Raw genomic sequence first — 20,906 nt, forward strand, 5'->3', positions numbered from 1 at the left:
TGTTTGTCTTAAAAACCCCCACACAAATTGCTAGTGTGCGGACTCCAATTCTGATTGGTGCTCTAGTCTTAGTAGGGGTGTTGCCCCTGGTGATCGTCCCAATCTAGATTGGAGGGAAACACTAAAACCAAATGGAGTTTTTTTTCTAATGAAAAATGTAGGGGCAGTGGTGTGTGTGCATGTCAACCCAGATAGCATTCCCCCTTCTTGGCATTTTTTTTTTTTTTAAGCCACTGCACTTGAAGGCACAGAAACATAGCTAATGTAATTATTAGTTTGACTCCTAAAGCTCCAATGAGTGAAGTCTGTTTAGAAATTGTATTTTTCTCCCTGTGCTGCATGGTGTGAAGCTGTCTGTAAGAGAGTAGTAATGTGATGTTATCTGCGGCAGAGTCCTGACTAATTCAGGACAGAGGAAATGTCCAAGGATGGACATGTCCAAGGTCCAAGTGGAAATGTCCAAGGATGAGACCCATTCTAAGTAATGTTATGTAACAGGGAACATAATAAGGGAAGATCACACACCCTGACTACTTGGGAATATTTTGAATGCAGTAACAAAAAAGAGAGGGAGGTATATTTTTATACATCACCTCTTGCTTGCAGCGAAAAAAAATATATGTATTTTTTTAAATAAAAGAAACACTGTGGGTTTGGAAGTTTAGGTGCAACTCAGCTTGCAGAAAGGGGTTTGCATGGGGTTAGAACAGATAGAGTAGGGGGATTACCAGATCCCTAGACTACCTCTGTACCTCTGCTCTCTGTGCTTGCTTCACAAGCACAAGCATGACCACCTTTGCTATCTCCAGTTTAGTTCGTTTAGCTCAGAACTTGAAACTTGTCTATCTAAGTTATGTACTTCCTCTAATAAATGACTTTGTTGCTCTTCTTAGTAAGCATCTCCATGATTGTAACAGGTAAAGTCTACTCTCTTATACCAGATTCAGACTGTTTCAATACGTGGAAGAAACCTCATGCCACTGATATCCCATGAGGCTGGAAAATTCCTTTATCTTGCCACCAGGGATAATCTCGGAAGAGAATGATACTGGAACAATGCAATTTCTGAGAAATCAGGAACAGGAATAGAGCTTTTCAAACATTTTAAAAGGTGATATAGAAAGTGACAATGCAAATCCTCTGCAGGCTTACTCAGATGTAAATCCCAGTGTGTTTAATGCCACTTAAGTGTGTGTTTAGGATTCCCCCCATCTTCTACATTTTTTGAGTATGTTAGTTAAAATATCTCTCTATTTCTGTTTATACTTTCGAACTGTCTAATGCAGAAGTTGATAAGCTATTATGAAAAAACTAATCTCACCATGGAGAAGTGGAAACTGCCGAACATAGGTATAACGGAAGTATTAGCCTTGGAAAGATCTTAAATTAGCTGAGGAAAAAGCACTCTTCTTAAGGCTTTATAGACTTTACATTTTTATGGATGCATGCAGAGGATTTTACAGAGTCCAATAAACCTGCAACATGTGCATGTTTGCGCTACACACCAGAGCAGAGAGATGGAGAAAATCGAACTTTTAATGTTAAAAACATTATCAAACTCAGAAAAGGCCCACACAATCTGCCAGACGCTTTCTGAACATATCCTGGAACCTGTGTTCCTCTCCTTTCCTCAGAGTTCCCTTTGACTTCTCTTAAAGGGACAACAACAGATTCACACTCAATAAAGTCAAAGCTTAAGGCAGACTCTTAATCCCTTTTCACAGAGCCACATCTGTGTTCTTTGAAATGACAGAGCGAGTATATGTTCCAGAAACTCAGGATGTCTGCACTTTTAAAGGGTGTGTAGAAGAGGGAATTTCAGCAGGTGTAGCTTGCATGACAGATTATATCTGCAGAAATCCCTACAGAACTATCAAAGCTTGGTCCTGCTTTTTATCTAGCCACCCCTAGTTTGGCCAAGGCTCTTTTGTACATGTTGTGTGTAATGTACAAAGCCAACCCTAGGATTCTATTTCAGCAGAAGCAAATATTATATGCCAGTCCCCGCCATACATTTGAAGCACATCAAACTCACTTCCTCCAATGAATCTTAGGAATTAGTATTCTCCCCACAAAACTGCAATTCCCAGCACCCTTAATGAACTACAGTTCCCAGGATTCTTTGAGGAAAGCAACGTAACTTAAATGTGCACTGGCTGAGCTCTAAGCCTATGGTGTAGATCTTATGTTGTCCTCAGTAGCTCTCATTTTAATGTCATGATTTAAATACAAGATGCCAATTGTTTGCTGCGTTTTAAATTAATGAAATATGAGAGTGAGTACCGGTCTGAATTTCATTTAGTCATTCCACCCATCCCAGTTAGTGTTTCCTCTATAGCACTCCAAACACATTCATTGATGTGAAAATGCTACTAGATGTAGAGTGGTTTTCTAATTTGGTCCAGAGCCAATGCAATTTTTGCTGGCAGGTAGCTTGATGTAAAATGTAAGCTGAAGGGAGTTTTAGAAGATCATCAAATATCAGAAAGCTAACAGTGAGCCACTTCCTACTAAGCTAAAGAAAGGTCAGCAGATATTGGATATGGTTAATCTGATGACGGTAAAGAGAACAAGGAAGATATTGTATGAAGAGAAAAGCTGAGGGGAAAATCTGTTTTAAAGAGACTGAAAGAAAACAGTCCATTCCACAAAGGTCTAGTCAAATAACTCTTGAAACAAGAAAGTTTACTTCTTAAACTTCTTTGAAAAAGGGCTAGATTCTTAGCAAATATATATACCTGAAAGCAGTGGAGCATTGAAATGAGCCAACCCATTGAGAAAGTGTCCCAAGGCTGAATACATTGAGATATTTATTTATTTAAAAACATTTCTAAACCATTTAGTATTTAAATGTCTGTAAGTGGTATAAAAACAACCCCCCCCCCCAAAAAATTATCATTATATATATAGAGAGAGAGAACAGGTAAAAATGGGATATCAGAAATAAAAAGGTGTTCAGTGAAAGCTGGGACAAAAAGATATGTCTTCACAATATTTAGTCATATGTCTACTAAATGAAGCATATTCCAGATAGCAGAAACAAGGATTTCCTAGGCTATAACTGTGCCTTCCTTAGCATCAGCATCAGGTACAGCTGCTTACAACATACAGTATAGACCTGAATTGGTTTAGAAGTATTTCCTTCTGTCCAGGCAACATTAGCTGGGAGTTCTGAGAAGGTGGTGTGAGCTCTAAAAATTGTCAATGCCTTTGTAAAACTCACAGTTCCTAGGATTGCCTAGGGAAATGCATGCTGGTTAAACCAGTGTGAAACCAATAAAGAGAGGCCCAAGTGTGACAATAGTATCATTTTACAGAGGTTTGGTTGTGTTACTATGTTTCACCAAAACAAATGAAGAGTTTGTGTCACCTTGAAGACTAAGAAATTTATTACAGCATAAGCTTTCATGGACTAGAGTTTACTCTTTTGCATGCATGAAGTCTTATCCTGAGTCACAAATAACACACACACGGTTTCTTTGGGTGGCGTTGTAAGCAGTGAGGTCAGGGGGATATGAAATACCGCAAGTACAGATAGTTAATAACTGCATTATTGACAGCAGCATTTCAGTTGCTCATGATAATACAGATATTCTGGCACTGGTGAGCCAATTAATGCACATAGCATCATAAACATCCTTTGTCCCAACTGAGTTCTCAACTGGTAACATTGAAACTCCTAATGACTTGTGGTTAAGTACAAAGTGACAAAAATTTGTGACTAGATGTGCGGTTAGGCTCATGATATCCCTGATGGCTTGAGATCCACCTTTGTGGAGAATGTTAGTGCAGAGAGCCTCAACACCCATGGTAGCGAGGATGGTTGTAATTTCATCAGAAAGTCATTGGTACCCCACCTTTAACTTGATTACTGATGCATATGAGCATATGGCTAGTGGTGGCCTTGGTATTTATAATATCACCATAGATTTGTTTTGTGGGCTGAGTTCTGAAGCTTTAATTTCACCCAATATCATATTACCTACTAAGGAGAGCTGTTGCTTCAGCATTTCTCCGTTATCTTGATTTGTGCTCTTGCAGACTTTCTGAAAGCAGGCCCATGACCTGTGGTCATCAGCAGGCCGCAGTTTAAAGAACCACTCTTGTAATTTGATTCTAACCCCTTCCTCCATGACTTTCCTACCTTGATCTAGTGGCTTTGGAATAACTTTCTCTGATCTCTGGTTCATGAGCCAAATAAAACTTCCACCGTTTTCTCCAACATGCCCTGGCCTTTTCATTTGACATGCGCTACAGGATTCGAAAATGTGTTTTTAATTAAGTAATAGCTGGCGAAAGCTACGAAAACCTCTTTTATTTTGTTTGCCATGTTGTGGCGTTGTGTGGTTAGAATTAAAGGACAAACAAACGGACCCTATAAGACTTCAGCATCGAACGCAATATTTGCTATGGTAATTGGATGCTGACAGCCACACGTGGAAGTATCTTTATTTACTCTCCGTCTGTAGATTAAACAATTGATTCTGTAAGATTAAAACGCCCCACCTACATGCTTGCACACTTCTATTTTTGCCACGTCAAACAATATAAAATGAACACAGCACTTCTCTCCCTATCTAATTGAATAATTTACTGTAAATAGCTGTCATTTACTTTCAGAGGAGTAGGGTATCATTAGCCAAATGGATGTGAGTAAGTCATGGCTTTAATGCGTTTGAGGGTCTAAAATGGAATCATCTTAATGGGACCATCAATACAGCAAGCTGAATAAAGCCCATAAGCACTTAAGGCTTCAAGTCCCCTTTCTTGTAAATTACATATTCAGTCTGCAAGGGGGGAAAAAGAATCAAGAATTCACATAAAATATGGCATTTCTATCCCCAGCTTTGTTTTTAATGAATATAATAATACAATTGATAGGTGTAGCTGTGTTTCGGATCCCCCTCATTTAATTAGCCAGCCCTCCCTGGAGTGCCTGCAAGCAGTGCTTGTGCTGAGTAATATTGGCTGAATTCTCTGGGGGGAAAAGTGGAGATGAGCAGGTAATAAAATAGCCTGGACATCTGGCCTTGCTAAATTGCCCAATTTCGGCCTGCATTTGTATATGGCAGAGAGGCTGCCTTGTATTAACTAAGGCTTATATATTAGCTCAGCGCAAAGCACTAGCCAATTTACTTACCTTTTCAAAATTGCAAGCACAGTTTGGGACCAAGGAAACTTCTGCTTGGAAGTTCAGCTCAAGGCTTAAGTAAATAAATAAAAACCTTCTCATTCACCACCTCCAGAAGTAGATTTAAAGGGACACTCAGTGTGAAATGGTTTTCCATTGAGGACATCATTCAGTACCTGCTAACATCTCTCCAATGGCTTCCTTTTGGCTTGCCTATAGCTGTAATTCTAGAGAGGAGGCTTGAGATGGAGAATGTTATTGACCCTGCTTGAATTTTGTGGGCACAGCTGAGCAATCAGGTGGCAATAACGGGCTACTGCTTATAAGAGGGGTAGTCAACGTGGTCCCTTGGGATGTTGTGGACTGTGGTTGCATCTATGCTAGCCAACATGGAGGCTGAGCAATAAATATGAAATCTGTAGTCCAGCACATCTTTAGGACACCACATTTGCTACTCCTGGCTTAGACCATCCACCTCCTACAAGTTGGGCTAATGCTCATGTATCTGCCAAAAGAGGAACACACTGTATCAGCAGGTAAAGTCTACAAATATTTTTAGTAGCCTCCCTTAACCTGTTAAGTTGTCTGTATCTACCTTTGTGCCTTTGTGGAAAAAAGGCTTTCAGTTGCCTGAATATTATTTTTTCTCACCATAAGGCAAATGGCTGCTTAGAAGTCTGAACTGCCGTGGTATTGATTCATTTTTAAAAGAAAAACCTCCTATGTCAAATTTATTGAGAAGAGTTGTTCATGTATTTCTAGTGTCACTGAGACGCAGAAACATCTACTAAATATCAGACTCTGCACAAGTAGTAAAATGAACTTTTTTTTTTTAAAAAATGATGAATTAATGGAGTAAATGCAGAAAGGTAATAAATCTAGATATAAGAGACATGGCTACTTGTAGCAAGATTGTGGATGCACAAAAGGGAAATGCAATATGACTGAAAATGAAATATAATATGGCCAAGAGATGCCCTGAAATTCAAGACTCTGGGTGAATTTGTCCTTTAAAACTTTTGAGATTCTTCTTATATGCTGCTCTTGCATTGATTGGATGAGTCAATCCTGAAGTTCTACCATGAGTAATGCTTACTATTTTCTTATGTTCTCTGGACATTTTAATTAAAGGAAGAATTTTCTCGTTTTCTGCTGTCTTAATGGACAGCTAGGTGGCTGAGTATTTCAACTGATTTATATTTATCACTGCAGTAAGAACGCAGTCTGCTTTTCTTGCAGCCATCACTTCCTCCTCCCCCACCTCCCTGGAATCAATAAAATGCTATGCAATTTCTTTGCACAGAGAACAGCAACAATTTGGGTGCTATTGATCTAATCCTAATATTAAAACACAAAAATTAAATGCAAGTTTTTGGTTGCCCTTCTTCAGGAGTAGAACAAGTCTGGTGACTGCTTTTATACCAATATAAATCAAGCTGGAGAGGCTCCAAGTAGCTAGAACGACTTGGTTGGTTGGAGTAACTTTGTAGCATCGTTGGAAAAGGATCACCATAGGATAGGTGGCATGGTTTGAAGTGGCAAAGCAGATACTTTCATTTATAACTGTTATTGTGAAACTGAGTTGGCCAAGGCTCCCCTAATTGCAATCAGGATATATAGTCAGGAGTTGGTGTGTATATGATGCAGGAATACATTTTACAGTGTTGGTCCTAGCAAGAATGTGGGAGCTGTTTGGGCTCTGTTTCAGGCAGGCAGCAAAACGCCTTTGGCCTGCATTGATCATCTGTCACTCCATGTTGATCACACACAGATTTGTCATCTGTGCAGGACCTTAGTGTTGCCTCTTCCCTGCCCTGCCTTCTCCAGGCTTTGAGCATACTTGTAGCTGCACTGGGAAAAGCCTTGCCTGAGTAGCTGGCGCTCTACAATTGCACATCCCAAGTACCTTGACCAGGACAAGACTCCGGGAGTTCTGCATGCCTTGGAGCAAGATTATGAAGTTATCTATGCAGAGATAGATAATAAAACTACTGCCCCCCCACCTCCTAAACTCATCCATTTTGTGTTGTAGCAGCTTGTTAGTAGTACCAGTAGTGATTAGTGTTTTTCTCTCATTTTTTTTTTAAATATCACAGCTTCTTTTTCTTTTTCTATCCCAGAAGTTTCATTCTGGTGCTTGAACATGGGGCCACAGATGTTAACTGGGATGTATATAATCATAGCTTTACTCTAGAAACCTGCATGGAATTATATGCTATTTAGCAACATTTAGAACGCTGAGAGAGAGGGTCATTTATTTGGCAATTTTGAGGTATGATTTAATCCACTGACTCTTTTGAACTTTTGTTTGTGCGAAACTTTATCCAAGAAAGCTACCTGCCACACATTACTGTACCAATAACCTAAAGTTAAGACATTTTTATTTAGCTTAAAGCATTTTAATTTGTATAATTAGTCTGTTTTACTATTTTGTCTACTGTGTCTTGTTATAATTGCTAATCTTAGTACTTTATTGCATTGTATTAGGTTTTAATTAATTTATAATCCATAACATTGTACCCTAATCTGAAATCTGTTTTGATGAAGGGTAGAATAGAAATGAATTCCAAAAACAAAATACATTTTAGTTGGTTGGTGCCAATTTTAATTGATGGAACGCAATTTAAGAACACACTTGCTTTATAATTTGAGGTTATTTAAGTTCAGGTGTAAACTTAAAGGAGTGGAAAAGAAAACGAATGTTGGGCTTTCCTTTTAACAATCAGTGGCAATTTTGGTTCTCTTCAGTATTTGAAGATAGCATTTGTACTGAGTTTAAACAACCACAACAGGCATGCTTGTTTTTTTTTTTTAAATGACTCAGTCATTGGTTAATCAGCTAGACATTCTTTGATTGGTTGACCACTTTGATTGGTTGATAACCCTAAAAGGGACTAAAAGTGATGGCAACAGCTTCCAGGACTGCTTTTATGAGAATTTGTGAGGAATCAACAAGAGACCAGGGGCTGCTTTAAGGTATCCCATAGCAGAGATTACCTGATATGAGAGAAGAGAAGAGATTTCTTAATCATGTACAACCCTCCTCTGTGTCTCTTAAGTACATTTTAGTAACATGTGATAAGCTCTCATAAAGGATTGGCAGATGGGAAAACTGTTGGTGAGGAGAGATGTCATTTTCACTTTCTCGGAAATGGAGTAGGGTTTTGAGATTGTGAGCCTCTCACTTTGAGAGTGTCCCAGGCTTTCACTGGGGCTTCTTGGTAAAGCTGTCCTGAATTTGTCATTAAATTTGATTCTCTGAATGGTGGCTCCTTTGTATTAAGCTCAAATGTTGAATAGCTAGCAGAGGTCTGTGATTTTCTCCACCTATTGCTTAAGTCTTTTCCTCATTAATGTACAAGTACTGCCCGTTGGCCAAGTTCTCCTACTTTCTTCTTCAGGGGAAAGAGCATGAGAAAATAAAAGCAAAGACCATGCAAGATTATTATGGAATAATAATAATAAACCCCATCCTGTTTACTCTTTTGTGAGAGATAATTGCTCTAAGACTTTTCCATTTGTCTGTTTTCCCATGCTACTTTTTTCAGCAGTGAAGATGTTTTCTGATCACTTCAGTGCTGGTTTTGAAATGTTCAGGTTAATGTCAAAAGCAGTAATCGGGTTTAATCATCTGTGGGATGAGAAATACTAGTGACAGCTTGCAAATAATGTGAAATGCCACCATTGTTTATTGGGACACACTTTGAGATGTTTCCAGTATCTGAAAGCTGTGCATTGAACTGAACTAGCATTTATCACCTCTTTCGAAAAGCCCTGAACAAACTACCTTTTAACATGAGATTTTTTAGAGGATGCTGACTGTAGCCTAGTTAGGGGTTTGTTTTTAAGAATGCTGAACAAAGTATAGTTGTGTGTGTAGATAGATAAATAAATAAATAGACAGTGATGCATTTATATAACTCTAGCTCGGTTGATACCAAATTATCACTGCAAGCCCCAGTTTTAATGAGACAAATGTCTATTGCTTTCCACCAGGTTTTTAACAGTATGTCCTGACACCTGCAGATTCAAACATTACATTGCCCAGTGGAGGCACTGAGAAAGTGTGTGTGTGTCCGCGCGCATGATACTTGTAATCTATTTACCTCAGTTCTGATCTCAAGCTAAGTGGACGGCCTGCATGTCAGCACTAGACAGTTCTGGGGGCTATAAGCGATGACATTGTTAACATGTGATTAGGACAGCCAAAGTGGGAAACCGCTTCCGGGTATTAGGAGGCCTGGGATGTAGATGGGTTTTTAGCTCCTTCCATGTGGAGAATGTGATAATGTATTGGAAGAGGGACCGTGGCCTTCAGGAAATGTGTTTTGTTTTCTACACAGTCATAGTTTTTTTTTGTCAATCCATAATGCTTAATATACATTCATGTTTTAGTTGCAGTTTATAAAACACAGTGATGGTATTACTATCCTTGATTATCCCATGATTCTTAATGGCTTATTTAACAAAATTTACATACTGCTTGATTGTGAGAAAACCTTTCAGATTAATTCACACAAAAAATGCTTGTTGAGTTGTAAGCTTTGGATGCTAAGTAACTCACGTGATAGTAGTCTCATAACAACAACAACAACAACTAATTTATTTATACCCCGCCCATCGGGCTGGGTTTCCCCAGCCACCCTGGGCAGCTTCCAACAAAATATTAAAAATACAATAAAACACCAAGCATTAAAAACATCCCTAAACAGGTCTGCCTTCCGATGTCTTCTAAAAGTCAGATAGTGTTTATTTCCTTGACATCTGATAGGATGGTGGGTGCAACTGCCAAGAAGGCCCTCTGCCTGGTTCCCTGTAACCTCACTTCTTGCAGAGAGGGAACTGCCAGAAGGCCCTCTGAACTGGACCTCACTGTCAGGACCTCATAGGTCTGTACCACTCTAAGCTGGGTTGGACCAAAGCATTTTGCTGCCTAGGATGAAGGAAAAGATGGTGCTCTTCCCAATGCCAGATGCAGAAAACAACCTGACCGAAAGCTGAATTTTATTTAATTAGTACCAACGGAATAGTGCCAACCTCCTTGCCCCTCTCCCTCTTGGTTACTGGCAGTAACCTCCGTGTTGGGAAGCCATGTGAGCAATGCCACTTCACCCTGCCCTGTCCCACTGACGACTACTGGTCCAAGGTGGAAAGGACACCTTTCTCATGAAGTGATTAATCACATTTGGGCACGGGAACCAGGGTCTCTCTCTGTTGGAATTCTGCCTGGGTCAGAGGAATGTGCCACAAGCGTAGGCACCGGCAGATATTCCTGTCGACCTCCCCGCGTCTCCCAACCTCTGCTGATAAGCAGGCGAGGTCCGGCGATTCTTCTCAGATGTATGAGAGGAACACACCGTTCTTCCTCTCTCCCCTTTGGTGTCCCCAGGGAGGGGAAAGAAGCAGACAGAAAACTATTTACATCATTTATTTCTGCCTCTTACATCAGTACAGAGAATCATGTCTGCACTCAACAACAGCAAGAAGAAAACTCCTTCCAAGTACATCCAGTACGGGTCATATGACACACACACACTGAGCTAACATCCGGTGCTCAGTACAGAATGGACTGCCCCTTTGTTCCCATGGCAACAGTCACAAACATCCTGTCTGGCTTTCCAGCCACAAGCAGCTGGCTGAGCTGCTAGAGCCTTTGCTTGCTGCAGCATTGGTGCTTTATGGTAACATACTCCCCCTAAAGTATCAATGTGTGCTGCGAGCAAAGCGTCATCCAGTGAAGAAAACAAACAGTTGTTATATTTATAACATTCCCCTGTTGTTTCAGTTCCACCCTTGGAACTACCCGCCACTGGTTTAACCAATGTACCTCTCTGGTTGTGTGACTTCGCATTACCTCGGTTAACAACTCTCTGTTGTGCCTTTGTCTCTGACTCAGACACAGCTTCAATCTGTCCTTGGTCGTTTACAATAGCAACATATGCAAGGTTAGCAAACTCCTTTGAATACCTCTTGGGTGGTACACCCTTCGTTGCTCTCTCAGACCTGCGTATGAGGTTCTGATCCTCTGTGCTCACCGGTTCAACCTTTGAACTCTCTGGAGAACCAGTACTAAGCTTAATCAATGGTTCATCCTCCTCTTCTGAGGGTCTAGTCATTATGTGAGATTTCCTCTCAATGACTGTGACAACTGAGCTGTCTGAGCTATCGCTGTCATCATCAGTACTACTGAACTCAATAAGATCAAACTCATCATCATCATCTGAATCGTTTCCTGTGGGAAATGTCTGTACTATCCGCTCTTGCTTTGGAGCACTCTCTAGGAACTTTGTGAGAATCACCTGACCAGATTCAGACAAAATTACTCTGTAGAGACCCTTTTCATAACCCACAAAAATGCCTCTGGCATTCTTTACTCCACCTGGAGCTTCTGTTCTCACATGAGACCCGAAAACCTTAAAATAGGCAACAGAAGGTTTTCTATTGAACAGCTTCTCAAAAGGAGAACATCCCAACTCTGTTGAGACTTTTCTCAGCCACACATGAAGATAGGACGCTAGCGATTCGGCCCAATATTCATGTGGCAAATGTGAACTCAGCAATTGCGCATTCATCCCCTTTTGCAATTCTTTGTTCACTTTCACACAGACCCCCCTGTTCCACGCTTCTTGTGAAACTGCCACTTTGTGGTCTATCCCTTTTCCATCCAGGAACTTCTGAAACTTCTGTAACAGAAAAACTTGCTTCTCATCTGTGAAAAGACAATCAATGTTAGCATCATGCATACTTTTAACCTTGTCACAAAACTCCTGAAACTTTTCTAAAGTTTCTTGCGGTTTTTTCATCATATAAACCCAAGAATAATTAGTGAAACAATCCACACACAAAAGGTAAAATCGTGCACCGCCTCTAGATGGTTCTAGAGGACCAATCACATCAGCATACACCCGCTGAAACGCTCTGTCGACCTTTTTCGTCACCTTCCTGGTGCTCACACTGGTCACACCTGTAAGAGAGATTTCGTTAGAAACAGAAGAATTACATTTCATGTAATCACTTTGATCAAAAGTCAACAAATACAGTCCATCTTTCTCTTTGGCAGTAAGAAACAGTTCTCCATCTTTGTAGATCTTGCAGCTTTTAGCTGCATAGGACAGTTTCAGTCCTTTCTTTGCAATCTGCGACACGCTCAGCAGATTAAATCTCAGTTCTGGAACCAGGTAAACATCATTTATAGTCAAGTTCAGACTCTCAAGATACACAGTCCCAATTCCAGTCGCTTCCAACTCCTGACCGTTGGCCTGTTTCACAGTGAAGCTTTGCTTCTTCAACGTCGAAAACAGTCCTCTGTGCGGGCACATGTGAACCGTTGCGCCCGTGTCAATTATGAACGAGTTCCCAACATCTGGCGTGGTTCCTTTCGCCATCATAGCCTTTGCAGGTTTCACCTGGCACTTGGAACGGCTTTTGCCTGACGCCTGAGGCTTCGTAGAGCTGCTCTTTGCTCCTCTTGACTGGCGCGGCTTCTTACAGTTTCGCTGTAGATGCCCAGTCTGTCCACAATTGTAGCATCGGACAGCACTCAATGCTACACCATGCTTCCCAGTAGCATCATCAGTGGGGGAATTTGAACTCTGTTCTTCCCTCCCCCTGTCCTTTTCTTCCAGTGCAGCAAGTCTGTCGTGTTCATTCAGGACCACAGCACAAACTCTCTCCGCGGTCAGCTGCGCGGCCGGTAGGGAACCAAGCTGACTGGCAACAACCTTGTAGGTGCGGCTAAGGCTGTTTATCATCATGAAGCAAAACACTTCCTCCTGAAGACGAAAATTGCGTTCCACCATCTGTTGACGCAGAAACTTCATTTCTGTCAGGTGCGCTTGAACATCTCCATCAGGCGCAAGTCTCAGATTGGTCAATTTCTCAAAATACAGCAACGCTGAAGAACCAGCATCTCTCTGATGCGTTGTACGCAGCGTGTCCCATACCTCTTTCGCATTTTCTAAATGCTGAACATGCACCAACTGATCATCTGAGACACACAGAATTATAGCAGTCCTGGCCCTCACGTTCCGTGATTCCCAACCTCTGGTTGGTGCTGCAGGGATGGGGTTTTCAATTACATCAAAAAGCCTCTGATTCTGCAGCAGGGCCTTCATCTTTACAGACCAAGATGAATAATTGTCATTGGTTAAGGGAGGTGGGCAAGGCAAAGCTCCTTTCTTGGCATCCATCTTGAAGCCAAGCCTCTTCAGCTTTCCAGCCCACACTCTCAAACAAACTGTAAAATCCAACAGTCGTTTTTTTTCTTTCTCACGCAGCAAACTGCAAATTGTTTACGCTCTTTGCACCTGGCAGCTAAACTCAGGCTGCTATTGGAAAGTCCCTTCCAAGAGCTCGTAAACCTTGTAGCCGAAACATTCTCTGATTTTGTTTCGCTTTCCCAGGCTCACACTCAGAGTCCAGCCCCTTTGCCAGTAACTTTCCAGGACCGTTACCTAGCAACAATGCATTTCAATGGGACTTCTTATCTACCACAAAAATTTGTGGAATGCAGGCTTCAGCCTTCAAGCTGCAGGCCTCTTCCTCCGGAGCTTTTGTTTTCTTTGAAACGCAGCTCCGTGAACCAGGGAATTAATCTTCCTGCGTTCACACTTTTAGCCCGAAATGCAGCATACCTTGAACTTTGTTGCTCTGGAAAACACTTCTTCTTTCCACCAGCCGTCTGTGGAGCCTCTGGCTTCTGTCAGACGCTTGCCTTCCTCCTTGGAGCAGAGGAGGACAATCCATCAGCCTCTCATGCAGATGTTCGATGAATCGCAACCATCCGAAGGCTGCCACTGTTGGAATTCTGCCTGGGTCAGAGGAATGTGCCACAAGCGTAGGCACCGGCAGATATTCCTGTCGACCTCCCCGCGTCTCCCAACCTCTGCTGATAAGCAGGCGAGGTCCGGCGATTCTTCTCAGATGTATGAGAGGAACACACCGTTCTTCCTCTCTCCCCTTTGGTGTCCCCAGGGAGGGGAAAGAAGCAGACAGAAAACTATTTACATCATTTATTTCTGCCTCTTACATCAGTACAGAGAATCATGTCTGCACTCAACAACAGCAAGAAGAAAACTCCTTCCAAGTACATCCAGTACGGGTCATATGACACACACACACTGAGCTAACATCCGGTGCTCAGTACAGAATGGACTGCCCCTTTGTTCCCATGGCAACAGTCACAAACATCCTGTCTGGCTTTCCAGCCACAAGCAGCTGGCTGAGCTGCTAGAGCCTTTGCTTGCTGCAGCATTGGTGCTTTATGGTAACACTCTCTGCCTTCTTAAGGTGGGAGCAAATGTTACCATAAGAATAATGTTTGCATATGCAGGTCACTCAGATAAACATACATTCATGACAAAACAGAAGCATATTTGAAAATAATAAATTTGGGGTGAGGGAAAGCTGCTTTTATAAAATCTGAGAACTCATATTACTGAGAGAGTCCAAGTGAAACTTACTAGAAAGAGGAAAAATCATTAGGCTGTTGTCTAATGGATGTGTAGGCAGAAAAATGTGTCATATTCAGGTTTCCTTATGACCGACTACATTAGCAGTTTATAGTGATTATCGAACATCCAATAAAAAGATGAAATGCTCCTTTTTAAAATGCAAGTTCCTGTGTTTTAAAAGCAAGCTGTTTGCTACTTGTGCAATTTGCTACTTTGTGGTTAATTATGCAGAATGAGATGTCCACTTCTCCTAGCAATTTCATAATGTTTTTTCCCCCTAGTCATTTTGGTCATTAAAAAAAATAGGGTGGATGTAAAGAAACGCTGGATTCCCTGAAGTATACAATTCAGAGCACGTTTGATAAAACAAGAAGTTTAGAGCAATCAAACATTTGCAATGGCTTATCAAAATGGAAAAGAAAAAAAAAACCATACAGAAAGTAGTCAACTAAATCACAATGCAACTGAATAATACCATCAGCTGCCACCCTCCTTGCAATTCCTTCCCTCCCTGATTTAAGAACATAAGAAAATCCCTGCTGGATCTAGTCCAACATCCTGTTCTTACTCTGGGCAACTAGATGCCCATTGGAAACTTGCAAGCAGGTGTACTGTCTCCAACAGTAGAGCCTTATCTTGATGAATGAATTTGGTTTCTCTCTCTCTCTCTCTCTCTCTCTCTCACACACACACACACACACATTCTGGAGGGAGCAAAGTGATAAATGATAGAAGTCTTAGATATTTCAGTTTCCTGCTTAACAAATGACTTTAGAAGACAGATTCATTAAAAAAAAAAAAAGCTGGACAAAACTTGAACACTTTCTGAAATGTCGAACTATGAAATGGGACACTCCCTGACTGGCAAAGTGTCCCCTGATGTAATTTTAAACCACAAGAGCTGTTCAGACGGCATTATTACATTCAGTTTTCAGTATTATTTCTTTGTTAGATATGCATCTTTTATAAGTAGGCATATTGCTTCCAGGAAAAAAGAGAACATTTCCAAACAAACCATGTTATTATATGAATGAGTGGCTAAATGAGTAAGTAGATTGGTCACATTTAGAGAACATTTGTGGGTTCTCATATGCAGACCTTGGAATAAAGGAAGGAAAATATTAACAACAAGGTCATTGTGTTGGGGGCCACATTTGGAGCAATTTTACATGCCAACTTTATATAATGTAAACTGGTCTAAACTAGTGACCATTATTATGATGTCAAGAGGTACAAGGGGCATATTTCTGTTTGAAGACCCCCATTACTCTTCTCTCAACATCTCAGAAGAAAATTAGACATCGTTTCTGCAGTTATAAGCATTAATACACTCCTCTTGTCTCTACATTTCTGTCTTTTTTTCTGGATAAGGTGTGATATCCAACATTAGTCATACTTGGAGTATATCCACTGAAATGCATGGACTTAAGCAATGTTTCCTATGTAGAGGCAATAATCATAGCAATATAGGAGACATTTCAAGTGAAATCCAGAGACAGTAGTGGTTAATAGAGCAGCATTGCTCAACTGGTTTCCCAGCTTCAAGTGTTGCTGCTGGTTATCAAAGGGGAAGGTGCTAGGTGGTGGAGATCTTGGTGCAATAAAGGTAAAAGTAAAGGACCCCTGAATGGTTAGGTTCAGTCAAAGGTGACTATGGGGTGTGGCATTCATCTCGCTTTCAGGCTGAGGGACTTGGTGTTTGTCCACAGACAGCTTTCCAGGTCATGTGGCCAGAACACTGCATAGAACACTGTGATGAGTTCCAGAGCCCACAGAAACGCCGTTTAGCTTCCCACTGCAGCAGTGCCTATTTATCTACTTGCACTGGTATGCTTTCAAACTAATGGGTTCTTGGTGTAACAGGAGAATGATTGCAGAGTCAATCCATGCCCCCCAAGTGTCCCATTTTAAGCGGGACATCCAAGATCGCAGAAGCCAACCATGGCTTCTGTCTGGATCCCAGTACATCCTTTGTGACATTCACTCTGGCGCAAGTCAGCAGGGGCGAGCCAGAACTTTGGTGCAGCCCTTCTGATGAGTGCCAGAGTGCCAGACCAGAAGGCACACCCCTTTTGGGACTGAAAATGTTGGAGGGTATGGTCAATCATGTGCCATACTCAACTGGAAGAAAGAATATGCCCTTCTGATGAGGGCTGTCAGGAACCTTTACCCTGTCCTGCTGTATTGCAGATATTATAATGAAGTTAGGAATGACTTTATCTTCCCATTTTAAAAGCACTCACCTGCTAGAATGATGGGTCTTAGCAGGTGTGTCACCTTGACCCCACGACAGACCGTACCTGGGGCGTGCCACTGTCACCGCAGCATGTGCACATGATGTTGGCATGTTCCCCGGTGTGCTGACACCACTCTCACACATTGTGGGGGCGTTTTGACATGACATGTGCATGCCCAGTAGCGTAAAACTGGGGGGGGGGGTTAACTGAAAATTTGTGAGTGTCCAGGCCTCCATGGTCCCACATAGATGGTGCCTATGGTTGTTAGAATTCAGTATGAAGGGAGAGGATGAGTGTATTGCTAGAATGGTAGACCTTTAAAAAAGTTTAGCCATCAAGATGAGAGCTCAGATTAGATCAGAAAAAGTTTTGGATGGATATAAAGTTGTTTATGTTTTTGTTTGTATTATACTTCATACTGTGTTCTAAATTCCATGTTTGGGGCCTATAACTCCAGTTGCATTTTATAATGAGTCTATAACCATATAAATAAATTGGATATGATTTTCTTCCACCAACCTGTCCATCCTTCTCTTAAGTCTCCATCTACCCTCCTTTGTTTTAGATTATAAATTGGCATCAAAGTGGCTTATGCCCATTTACTTGCCCACTGTGACATGTAATTGGTCCCATAGACTGTTGCAAAGAGCCAGTGATACCCTTGACAGATAACAAATTAATGGGGCAGAAGCATTTGTGGGTTAGAATATACAAAGTGGCATAGAAAGTTGTTATAGTACAGCTTTGGATTCCAGAGGTGATGATTTGTCTCCAGATTAGGATTCCTATAGCATTGCAAATGAATAAAGATTTGGGGGGCTGTTTCCTCTGCTATTCCAGAAACGGTTCCTGAGAGTTTCTTCCAACATTATTTTAGAATTATTCTCAAATTCACATCTGTATCTTTGATTAATTTACTTTTAAGTTTTTGGAAGGTGGCCTGGGAACTTGTTGAGAAATTCCTAAAATAAAACCCAGCATTTTTCCCCCAGAGAAATTTAGCCTGTTTTCAAACTTCTTTGAAAAATATTTTTCCCCTTCCTTTTTAGATTTGGGTCTGTGGAGAAGCATGCAGATGAGTTGAGATGAGTATGGCTTTCCTAGCTTACCCAGTTCAGCGGTAAGTACTGTTAGGATTCTTTTCCCGTGTTGCAGTCATGGCATTGTTTTTATCACATGTCGGTGTATGTTTTCATTCCACATTGTGGGAAGTGATGGAGACAGGATGTTTTTATTACTGTGTTTCCATGATGTAGGATTTTTGTCCTTTGCTCTCTCTCTTTGCTGTCTGATGCTGAAGAGGAAGGAGCTGAGTCAAGATGCTCTGAGTGTGTATATGTAAATAAATGTAGTATAGTCAAAAGCTGCGCTACTGAGTCTGTACGCTGACTGCCTATACTCTGCTGATCCTGAAGTGTGCTGATGCCTCTTGGTATCCATCACTGTGATGTTTGGGCTAGAGAAAGTTTCTGAATCTCCCTAACGACCCACCAGGAGGGAGAGAACATGCCATTTGGGCATGTGTCTCTGCCGGACTCCTACTCGTGTGTAGGACCTAAAATATATTTGATACAAGTATCAAAACATACAAAAGTTATCTTTCTGAAAGGTGGCTTCTCTATGGAGTGTATGTTCCAGAGTTTGTGGTGGCCTATTTTTTCTGTTTTTGTGTAAACAGCATGCAAGCACCTACTATTATATTTTATATTAATTCCTCATGTTTTATTTCTGGGTCTAAGTGTGGGGAAGTGTAAGGTGTTATTCATGATATTATCTTCACTACCTCTTCCCAAAACATTTTAGTTACTGGACAGGTCCACCAAATACAGTATATTCCCTATCTGCCTTAAAATGTCCACATCTCCAACACTTTGCACCACAGATGGTGTAAATTTTACTCAGTCATATAGAGTCATATAGCATTGATGGAAAAAATTGTAATGTTTTTCTCTAAAGTTAACACAAAGAGGTCATGTTGGTTCCTGATTAAAAAGAAAGCCCCATTCTTATTCAGAGATTGGTCCACCTATTATTCAAATTAGTCAGAAAAAGCTGAATTAGCAAAACAGAACATACATGCAATTTGGAGAGTCCTATGTCAATTTGGATACAATAAAGGAACTGGAGGCCCCTCGACTGTCCTCGGGTCCAGTATTGGACCACTTTGACCGGATATCCCCAGCCGATGTGGACAGACTCCTCCGAGCTGGAAAGCCCACCACCTGTCCTCTCGACCCGTGCCCGTCTTGGCTGATTAGAGCGTGTCCAGACGAGGTGCGGGCCCCCCTGGGGGATATCATCAATCTGTCCCTTGGCACCGGGACATTCCCAGGGGAACTGAAGGAGGCAGTGGTGCGTCCGCTCTTAAAGAAAACATCATTAGATCCCTTAGATCTATCCAATTACCGCCCAGTTTCGAATCTTCCATTCCTGGGTAAGGTGATTGAGAGAGCGGTTGCTGAACAGCTTGGTAGGTTTCTGGATGAAACATCGGCTCTGGATCCATTCCAGTCCGGCTTCCGCGCTGGTCATGGGACCGAGACGGCTCTGGTCGCCCTAACAGATGATCTCCGCAGGCAGCTGGATCGAGGCGGGTCGGGGCTGCTGATTCTTCTAGACCTGTCAGCAGCCTTCGACATGGTCGATCACGAACTCCTGGACCACCGCCTTGCCGACGTGGGGATCCAGGGCACAGTCCTTCAATGGCTGCGCTCGTTTCTCTCTGGTCGGGGACAGAGGGTGGCGCTTGGGGGGGAACTGTCATCCCGCCACTCCTTGGTGTGTGGAGTGCCCCAGGGTGCGATACTCTCCCCGATGCTTTTTAACATCTTTATGCGCCCCCTCGCCCAGCTTGTCCGGAGTTTTGGGCTGGGCTGCCATCAGTATGCTGATGACACCCAACTCTATCTGTTGATGGATGGCCATCCTGACTCGGCCCCAGACACACTGATCAGATGCTTGGAAGCTGTGGCTGGATGGTTACGTGGGAGCCGGTTGAAGTTAAATCCTTCGAAGACAGAGGTCCTCTGGCTGGGACGGGACGATATGGGATTGAGGGGGCAACTCCCATCTCTTGCGGGGGTGCAATTAGTGCCAGCACCGTCCGTTAAGTGTTTGGGTGTAATCTTCGATACCTCCCTCTCCATGGAGGCGCAGATTGCAGCTATAACAAAGGCGGCATTTTTTCATCTCCGCCAAGCTAAGCAGTTGGCTCCTTACCTCTCTCGCCCTGACCTAGCCACTGTGATCCACGCGACGGTCACCTCCAGACTGGATTATTGTAACTCGCTCTACGTGGGGCTGCCCCTGAGACTGACCCAGAAACTCCAGCGGGTGCAGAATGCCGCAGCGAGACTCCTTACGGGGTCTTCGCTGCGGGATCACATTCATCCGGTGCTATACCAGCTGCACTGGCTCCCGGTGGAGTACAGGATCAGGTTTAAGGTGCTGGTTTTAACCTTTAAAGCCCTATACGGCCTAGGACCCTCGTATCTACGGGACCGCCTCTCCTGGTATGCCCCACAGAGGAACTTACGGTCTTCAAATAAAAACATCTTGAAGGTCCCAGGCCTCAGAGAGGTTAGGCTGGCCTCAACTAGAGCCAGGGCTTTTTCGGCTGCGGCTCCATCCTGGTGGAACGCTCTGTCACAAGAGACAAGGGCCCTCCAGGACTTGACATCTTTCCGCAGGGCCTGCAAGACAGAGCTGTTCCACCAGGCCTTTGGTCAGGGCGCAGCCTGACTCCCTCCTTTGGCAATCTTTACAATACTTTAGTTTATGGTTGCCATCAATTTTGATTTTAATTAATTCTTTGATGTTTTTATAATGTTGCACTATTTTAGTGTTGTTAGCCGCCCTGAGCCCGGCTTTGGCTGGGGAGGGCGGGATATAAATAAAATTTATTATTATTATTATTATTACTATGTCTTCTAAATGGCTTATGCATGGCAGGAAGCCCCCTTTTTATGTACATACTTTGCAATTTATCATGAAGATCCTCTTCACAAAGGAACAGAAGCTGAGTGAAACTTTAGATTTTGCATAGCTGGAGACTCGGAAGTCACCAGTATCTCTAACTGAATGACA

At 42.2% G+C, this 20,906-nt stretch overlaps 1 protein-coding gene and 1 long non-coding RNA gene across 4 annotated transcripts in view; one reads left to right on the top strand and one right to left on the bottom strand.

Annotated features, from left to right (window-relative positions):
• LOC308459821 overlaps positions 1-20,906 on the bottom strand; it is a 406,481-nt gene that overhangs the window by 84,711 nt on the left and 300,864 nt on the right. The gene's annotated exons all lie outside the window — the stretch shown is intronic.
• Positions 1-20,906, top strand: part of INSC (INSC spindle orientation adaptor protein) — a 150,909-nt gene that overhangs the window by 34,274 nt on the left and 95,729 nt on the right. For all 3 annotated transcript variants that reach the window (XM_080975214.1, XM_080975215.1, XM_080975213.1), the window contains one exon: positions 17,870-17,940. In XM_080975214.1, coding sequence (XP_080831340.1) covers positions 17,906-17,940 — 35 coding nt within the window. In that variant the 5' untranslated portion in view covers positions 17,870-17,905. The remainder of the gene's footprint in view (positions 1-17,869; positions 17,941-20,906) is intronic.

Source organism: Podarcis pityusensis (genome assembly GCF_964106645.2).
Source record: "Podarcis pityusensis genome assembly, chromosome: 1".
In the NCBI taxonomy this organism is placed as follows: domain Eukaryota; kingdom Metazoa; phylum Chordata; class Lepidosauria; order Squamata; family Lacertidae; genus Podarcis; species Podarcis pityusensis.